General features: G+C 41.0%; 1 protein-coding gene across 1 annotated transcript in view; it reads right to left on the bottom strand.

The window, feature by feature from the left end:
* Positions 1-9531, bottom strand: part of fmnl2b (formin-like 2b) — a gene marked incomplete at its 3' end in the record, with an annotated part of 45387 nt that overhangs the window by 414 nt on the left and 35442 nt on the right. Inside the window, 2 exon segments of the mRNA XM_037696473.1 lie at positions 170-330; positions 406-535. Of these exon segments, the coding sequence (XP_037552401.1) occupies positions 170-330; positions 406-535 (291 nt within the window).

Genomic DNA, 9531 nt, shown 5'->3' with positions numbered 1-9531 from the left:
CACACACACACACACACACACACACACACACACACACACACACACACCTCGTTTAGAACAATCCTCTGTGTTGAGGGTTTGTTTGGGATGTTTCTTGTAACCTTGACAGGTGCTACAAGAACTTGTCAGCTGTGTACATTTGAATCCCTCTCCTTTGCATCGGGCTCACCTGAGCAATGCGTGCATCCTCTTGGAGTTTGTGGAGTCGTGATTCATTTCTGCTGATAAAATCTTTGAGCGTGGCATTGTGTGACACACTAAACTCTCTCCAGCTCAACTCCATGCCACGCTGCAGCTCCTTCACATCACACAGCACGTTCTCCAGACTCACTGTACAGAATAGGTGAACAGGTGAGTCCCTCACTGGGCTCTGTATAAAGCATTCTGATTGGCTGATTGACTCACCTGCAGCAGCCTTATCCACATAGTGAAGCTCATTGTAAAATGGAGACACTACTGGATATTTCTCCTGCACTACATTGGAAATGTAATGAAGGAGTGTCTGCTTTCTGTCGGTCGATTTGGTTTCCAGCAACTAAAAACAAATACAGAGGTTATATTTTCCAATATGCAGTGCAGAATGTCCATATGGCCATCCATTTTCTACTGCTTGTCCATAGTTGGGTCTCAAAGGCAACAGGTCCAGGAGAGAAACCCAGACATCCCTCTTCCCAGTGACAGTTTCCATCTTATTCTGGGAGACCCCCAGGCATTCCCAGGTCAGATTGTTGGACTCTTGGCAGGGTCCAACGCAGAAATGTTCCTGTTTTTAGTTTTCTACATTCATCTTAGGCCCTGTACACACGTAGCCGGATATCAGGAAAACCGAATAGTTTATCATGCGGTGTGGCCTTTCATCCACACGTGAACTCCGGTTGATGTAACTATAAACGAATAATAACAAAAACTCCGACCAAAGTGGAGATTTGAGAAATCTCCTCTTTCGGGTTTGCGTGTGGACTTTCGGAACCGGAGATATGCGCATTATGTCTGCGACAGATGGTGCAGCGCGGCGCTGACGTCACATGTGCGACAATTGTTTTTGTTTGCCCATTCATTCGGAGGGAAAATGACTGCGTTTAGGGAAGTACTAATTGTAACGCTGGTTCAGGCAATTTTTGCTTGCTTGTTTTTACAAGCACAACTGCTCCAACAGATGGAATTACAAAGGAGAAAAAGCGCTTGGCGTTCAGCTCTTTTACAGCAACTATCCCTACCGATACGGAGGCACAATACCGCCATTCAGCGTCGCCGTCGCCGGTTTTGGATCAGACCTGGACGCACTGCTGGCTGGTGGGAAAACTTTGAGAAGGAAATTGTTCTCCCACAGGAATGGCGTGAGAACTTCAGAATGTCACGGTCGTCATTACTGTCGCTCTCGGAGTTACTCCTTCCTTACATTCAAGGGAAGAGTACTGTAATGCGATCTCCAGTCTGTGTGGTCAAAAAAGTTGCATGCACGCTATATTATTTGGCTGACGAGGGAAGACTGCGTAAAACGGCCAATGCATTTGGCTTATCAAGACAGGTAGTCTCAAACATAATTAGAGAGGTGTGTAAGGCTATAACTGTGTACTTGGGACCATCTTACATAAAAATGCCAACAACAGAGACTGCTGTGCGTGCACTTGTTGAGGGATTTGAGCAGGCTTATGGTCTCCCTCAGTGCCTTGGAGCTGTGGATGTGACTCATGTGGAGATAAAGCAGCCATCAGCTAATTCTACAGAGTACCTAAATAGGAAGGGGAGGTTTTCTCTTAACATACAAGCCACCTGTGATTACAAGTACAGCTTTATTGATGTAGTTGTGAAATGGCCAGGGAGTGTGCATGATGCCAGAGTTTTTGCTAACTCCACAATAAACACAAATCTGAAAAACATGAAGATTCCCCCCTGTCCAAGACAAATTGTGGAGAACGAAGACGCTATACCCATTTACATACTGGGTGACCCTGCATACCCACTTCTACCTTACCTGATGAAAGAATATGCTAACGGAGGAAGCAATGTTCAGGAGCAGTACTTTGGACTTTCGTTGTGCCGAGCTAGAATGGTGATTGAATGTGCGTTTGGAAGACTAAAAGCCCGATTTGGAGCCCTGAGGAGAGCCATGGACATCAATATGAATGATCTTCCATTTGTTATGCATGTTTTGTGTTGCACAATTTTTGTGAGGCATCAAAAGACACTGTGGATGAAAACAGAATAACTGAAGCTATTCAACATGACAGGAACAATCAACCGGACACACAGCCAGTGGTCAGAGGAGACAGCTTGGCAGCAGAAGGAAAGCGGGTCAGGAGAGTCCTCACTCAGTGTCTGGATCCATAAACACAAAAACCTGTGAACTATTTAGCAGACTGCGTTGTTTTTTCATAAAAAAATGTTATAGTTAGCACCATGTATGTTAGAGAATTTTTAAATTGTTTTGTGCAATGTTATTGCATTTCATTCTCTTAATGCATGAAAAGCTACCACCCAGGATTTAGATACATTATATAATAGTTTGTAGCTCATTAGACAGACTTTTAAGTGAAATGATTTTACTTTTCTCTCTTAAAATTGGACCTGTAGTGTATTAAATAGTGCTGCCAATACTTTCTGATGAACATGACTGTATTTGTAACTGATAAATGTCATATTCACAAAAATTCACATAAAGAAACTTGCTTTTAAAATGTTTGTCAATTTATTCAAACGAACACACTTAACATGTTCTTATTTTGTGTTTCATTTATGAACAGATCAGATTATAACAGATCTACAACAGATAAAGCTTTTTAAACATGGGAGAAAAGCAGCACAGTTACTGTACACTTTTAAATCAGTGATGCCCAAGTCCATAACTTGGGAGCTACCACAGGTACATTTCAGCTGCATTTTCTTCAACAAACCAGTATGAAATAGCTGATTTCAATCATCAGTATGTATTTGATAGTGGTGTTTTGGAGAAATAAATACATCTAAGTAGCAGTAGCTCCCAAGGACTGGACTAGATCACCACTCTTATAAAGATTCACGTAACAAAAATGTAAATAGTTAAAGTATTGTGCAATTGCTACATTTTAAGCTTTTCACAGTATGTATAAAAAGATAGCAAACAGAAAAAAAAACACTGTCAGAGTAAATAACACTGTGATTAACAACCTGACATGTGTGCAACCTTGTGCAAAAGTGGAACTTGTATATACTTAACTGTACCAGACTTGCTTCGATGTATAAAACAGTACTCTACTGGTCCCTAAAAAGGGCCTGACTGAATGAAAATTGGTCAGTGGCTTCAGCAGGTGTGTGGAACACAGCTTCAGTGTTCATAGTGTTTCCTGGTCTTGTGTTTTGACGTGTTCTGTCAGAAGTGGAGTTGTTTGGGTATGGGTAATTTGCTGAGTTTTGGTGGACAGAATGGTGGGCCATTGTGTGCGAATACATCGGACCTCTTGGCTCATATGGCATGTAGTGTGGTGGTTGTGCAGGTGTATGAATGACCTGTTTAAGAAGAGAAAACCCATCAACAATCGATGTGGTAAGTCTTTCCAGTGTATTGGACATTTTTGAATAGTTTTCGGATGCTTTTTGTTCTGATGTCTCAATGATTTCCACCAGTCTCTTTTTCACACACTGGTCTTCCTCAAGAGCATTCAGCCACTGGGTCTCAGCAGGCAGCTTTCTCCTCAGACGGTCGTGTCTGTGTCCTTTTAGTTTTGCCTTCAAAAGAGAAATGAAAATCATCACAATTAAACATAAAAAAGTAAACCTGGATCATGTTGATGTTGTACTTTTCACATCTCTTCTACATAACAATATGTAATAACAGCGTATCCAATGTTTGCTATATGTCTTAAAGTGTATTTTGTACCCACCACCCCATCAAACTAATGAATATGTAGGCCTAACATAATATGAGATGAGTAAGAGCATGATGGTGTCATTTCTTTTTTGCAATAATAATAAAAATAAATCAGCAACCCGTACACAGTAAAATATAAAAAACATCACATTCCAGCCTCCACTACACACCTCAACTCTTGCATCATTTTTAACACACATATTGCCTTAACTGTATTTTTAATAGCAACACAATTCAACAAACCTGTTCCGTGAATTATAGTACATCCAACAGATGAACATTTACAGCAAAAGTACTTTTTATTTATGAGGAATGGACAGAAAAATATACGTACATCAAGCAGGTCTCTCCTCTCCTTTGAAGTAGGACCCACACTGCTTTCATTATCAGACCCTGTGTCTGCTACATCCATGGTAGTGGAGGAAGAAGATGTGGATGGTGAGGGTAGGGTCCGAGAATGATCCAGGTCAGCTGTTTCAATACCGGAGGATATGGTAGTACTAGCTGGAGAGCCACCTCAGATTTGTTCGCACAGTTCGAAGTACAGAAGAACCACTCGACCGTGTCCACTCCTGCGTCCTGTATCAACAGCATGGCGATATTTACCTCGGACTGCTTTCATTTTTGTTGTTAAATTCCCGCGCGTGATGTCGGCATGTGAATGGGGAAACTCGTCGGAGGACTCTGTTGGGTAATGCTCTAAAAAAAGCGCTAAAATATCAACATACTTGTTCTGACAGGATTCCCAGTCGACATTTTCCTGAGTTTTATTAACTTTGTACTCCAACACGGTATTTAATAGTAGTTCAACCTCGCGGTCTGTCCACACAAACGAACCTCCAGGCGCCATGATTCAATACTAACAGGAAGTTGTGGTTGCTTTGAAGGGTTGTGATTGGCTGATATATGTTTCACCTTTGCACTACACTGCCTCCTATGGGTTGGGCATATTCTTTACAACGCTCTGTGGTGAACATCACCGGGTTCATGTAGACGATCATTTTCTCTATCCGAACATGTATGTACGGCGATATTTTTTTGCGCGGATATTCGTTTTTTCAAACACCAGGCTACGTGTGTACAGGGCCTTAGAATCTAGCTGTTTTTTGTTACCTTTTTCTTTTAGCCATCCTATTTGGAAAAAAAAACTGCAGTATGACTTTTTGTAATTGTTTATTGTTGTTGCTGTTGTCCATTGTTGTCATCTTTCTTTGTTGAAATCAGGTCTCTCTTGTAAATGAGCCCTCGAGGCTCAATGGGATTACCTGTCTAAATAAAGGTTGAATGAATAAGATACACCATCCCTACAGCAACTTCTGGGTCTTCCCCAAGGGCCTCCTACCATTGGGATATGCCCACAAAACTTCTAAAAGGAGGCATCTATGAGGCATCAGATGCCTAAACTACCTCAACTGACTCCTTCCAATGCAGAGGAGCAGTGGCTCTATTCCAAGCTCCCTCAAGATGACAGAGCTCCTCACTTTATCTCTGATGAGGCTGGCCACCCTACAAAGGAAACCCATTTTGGCCACTTTTATCTGGGATCTTGTTCTTTCAGTCATGATCCAAGCCTCTCATACTACATTCCTGTATTTTGAAACACCTTGCAAAAAGATCTGAAGCTCTAAACCTTGACCTCTCTAAGTGGCTTCATGGCAAAAAACCAATGCAGGCATGTTCCTGTTTTTAGTATTCTACATCACTTTACATTGCAGCTGTTTTTGTTTTGTTTGTGGGCAGCACAGTGGCATAACTGGTAGAGCTGCTCCCTCTCAGTGATCAGGTCCCTGGTTCAAATCCCGGTCTGGGTGCCTTTCTGGGTGGAGTTTGCATCTTCTCTCCGTGCATGTGTGGGTTTTCTTCGGGTACTCTGGTTTCCTCCCATAGACCAAAAACATGTATGTTAGGCTGATTGGTAACTCTAAATTGTCCTTAGGTGTGAGTGAGAGAGTGAATGGTTGTTTGTCTTGTTTGTCTCTATGTGGACCTGTGATAGACTTGCAACCTCTACAAATCTATCTTCTAGTCACTCCCAGTTCCTCACTCAGTTTCAACTCTATTGCCAGCTGCTTAAATGACATTAAGCACTGGCTGTCTCAGAATATTCTCCACTTAAATAATGATTAAACTGAATGGATTTTATTTGGTGCTTCCAGTAATTCATGCAACATTTCTACCAGTCTAGGTTTTCCGCTCCCCCACTCCAACCAGGTGGTGAAAAATCTAGGAGTTGAGCTAGACTGTAACTTAAAGCTAGATAAACAGATCAGTTCTGTTGTGAAAACCAGCTTCTTTCAGCTCCGTCTGCTTTCTAAAGTAAAGTCACTCCTTAGCTGTAGTGATATGGAGAAGGTCCATCCATGCCTTTTTGAGCTCTAGGCTTGATTACTGTAATGCCTCATACAGTATGTGGGTATTGATCAGTGTTCTATCTCCCGTTTACAGCTTGTACAAAACTTTGCTGCTCGCTTGTTGACTAACACATGTAAATATGAACTTATCACTCCTGTCCTTTCTTCTTTACACTGGCTCCCGGTTCAGTTGAAGATACAGTTCAAGATGCTACTGTTTGTTTTTAAATCTTTGAATGGCCTTGCACCACCCTATATTTCAGAACTTTTGAAAGTCCACCAGCCCAGCAGAGCTTAACGGTCTGCAGTTCAATATCTGCTGGAGGTGCCTCGCTCAAGGTGCAAACAATGGGTGACTGAGCCTTTTCTGTTGCAGGTCCAACAGTCTGGAATACTCTTCCCCATGAACTGTGCGCCATCTCTGATCTGGCTCTGTTCAAAGCCAAACTGAAAACCTACTTATTTAAAAGGGCTTTTATTGTTTAACTTTTAGTATGTAGCATTTTTTATCTCTTTTACCTTCTTTTATTCTGACTGAGTTTTTAATTTGCACAAATTTATTGTGTCCTGTTTTTATTTTTTTTATCTTTTAAAGCACCTTGGTCAGTGCAAGGCATTGTTGGAAGGTGCTATAGAAATAAAGTTTATTATTATAATATTTATTATTGTTAATTATTATTATTATTATTATTATTATTATTATTATTATTATTATTATTATTATTATCATTATTATTAAATCAAGAGTTTTGCCTTTTGACTCAGCTCTTTCTTCATCACAACAGACAACATCCTCATTACTGAGTATGAGGTTCCAATCTGTTGATTCTTCTCACTCTCCATCATACCATCACGTGCAAACAAGACACCCAGATACTAGAACTCCAGCTGAGGCATAGTCTCCTCCTCAACCCAGAGGGCATTCCACCCATTTCCAGTCATAAACCATGGTCTCTGACTTAAGAGGAACTGACTTTCATTCCAACTGCTTCACACTTGGCTGCGAACCACCCCAGTGCACACTGAAGGTATTGGTCTGAAGACACCAACATAACCTCATCCTCCACATAAAGCAGAGATGAGACCATGAGGTTCCAAAACTGGAACCCTACTTCATGACTGTTCTTCAAAATCCTGTCCATGAAAACAACAAATGGGATCACAGATGAGGGTCAGCCTTGGCCGAGTCTAACCCACACTGAGAACTAGCTCAACTTTGTGCCAAAAATGCAAACACAGATCCTGCTTTGGTTATACAGGGACTGGAGAGCTCTTAAAATCAATGCAGGCTCCTATACTATGCATACCATACTACTGTAGTGGCCCCCCACAGAATGCCTTGAGGAACATGGTCATAAGCCCACTCCAGATCCACAAAACACATGAAGACCAGAAAAGCTTACTCCCATGACCCCCTTATCAATGCTGCAAGAATAAAGATCTGGTCCACTGTTCCATGACCGTCAAGTCAAGTCAAGTCAAGTCAAGTCAGATTTATTTATAGAGCACATTTAAAACAGAAACTGTTACCAAAGTGCTTAACAAAAATATCACGTCATCAAATGATGATGGATGATGTGATGGAAGTCACACTGCTTCTCTTAAATCTGAGGTTTGACAATTGGTTGGAGTCTCTCTTTCCACACCCTGGAGTAAACTTTCCTGGGGAGGGTGAGAAATATGATCCCACGATAGATAAAACATACTCTCTGATCCCCCTTTTTAAAAATAGGAACCAACACCCCTGTCTGACACTCCACAGGTGTGGCAGATGATGGTTTGAGAGAGGAGTAAAGGAGGCCATCTTTGTGAAAAGAAATCGTCCATTATTAAACAGGGGTGGAGCCTCCAGGTTCAATTGTCCCCCTCTTATAATGCTGTTATTGCTAGGCCCTATTTACACAGACACGATGGGGGGGAAATGTAGGTTTTATCGTATGTTAATTAGAGGAAAAGATCCGCGTTGACACAGATGCATTTTGTGTTTACATGTATCTGGAGGAATACCCCCCGCCCCACTGAATCCACTGTAGTTACCATGCCGGGTCATTAGATGACGCTGTGAATTTTGTACCTTCACCTAATGCACATGCATGCTGCCTCGGCATGTTTCCTCTGGGCTAAAACTTCAGCTAACAACAATTTAACAAGTTAAAGCTGGATTTTGGCTGGATTTTGGATAAGAGTCGACAGATTTGACACCAAGCGGGACCGCTTCAGCTCCACACCGGTCACTGAGTGGACCAGAACCGAGTCGACGATGTTGGACTTTAATCCGTGATAATCAGTAGCTGATTTACAGCAGGTAAATCAACGTTCTTAATAATGTTTGCTTGTGTTTACCTGGATCACACAACAACCAACTGAGTTTTTATTTTTATTTTTCCTGAATGAAGAAGAAGCTGTCCTCCCACCAGGTGGACCGGTTCTGAACAAGGCTCGGCCCAGGTGCAGTGCAGGAGGACATCAAAGAGAGAGATGTTGGATGAACTATTTATTTAGAATCCCCCTCAGTTCTTTCATTTAATCCGTTCAATATTTTAAGCTGCGTTAGTCAGAGTGACAGCCTGAACGAGCCAGATGAACAACGTGGGACCAGATTCCAGGATGAAAACAGAGCAGAGTCCAGTTCATTAATGTAGTTTACAGTTCAGTTAACTTGTTTTTAATAGTGTGTTCATTTTAATTCAGTGTTTGTGTGACATACAGTTTGTGGTGTTGAATAAATAAATAAAAATTAAACCTGATGTCTTCATTTTCAACTTTAGTAACATGCAATATGTTTAGTATAATTTTAAATTTGAATTACATAATGTCCAGATAGCTTCATTTAGCTCAAAGCTTCATTATATCACTCACACTAACATAAATACTGTTTATTATTATTAAACTGTTATTATTTAGCACATTTATGTAATAGTGTAGCGCGACGTGTGCGCGTGCCTCGTTCTATAAACAGCGACATTAGAACTGAATCAGACTGTCTCTCTTCCAACAAAGATGTCGGTCACAGCACCTGGAATCTGACTTAGATTGACTACGAGATTTAAAAAAAATTCCATCAATCGCAGCTCAGAAAGCACTGTCTGCCACCATGTTGATAGAAATATGCCATCTGTCCGACCGCGCACGCGCGCATGTGGTTTAACAAAAAGCTTCAGCGGGAGATAATTACATTACCAGCGGGTGATGTGTATATATATGTATGTGTATTTATGTATGTACATATATGTATGTATATATATGTATGTATATATATATATATATGTATGTAAGTATGTATGTATATATATATGTATGTATATATATGTATGTAAGTATGTATGTATATAT

Source organism: Nematolebias whitei, chromosome 23 (assembly GCF_014905685.2).
Source record: "Nematolebias whitei isolate Nwh7 chromosome 23, NemWhi1, whole genome shotgun sequence".
In the NCBI taxonomy this organism is placed as follows: domain Eukaryota; kingdom Metazoa; phylum Chordata; class Actinopteri; order Cyprinodontiformes; family Rivulidae; genus Nematolebias; species Nematolebias whitei.
The sequence above is the reverse complement of the archived record's forward strand: the minus strand, read 5'-3'. Positions and strand labels throughout refer to the sequence as shown.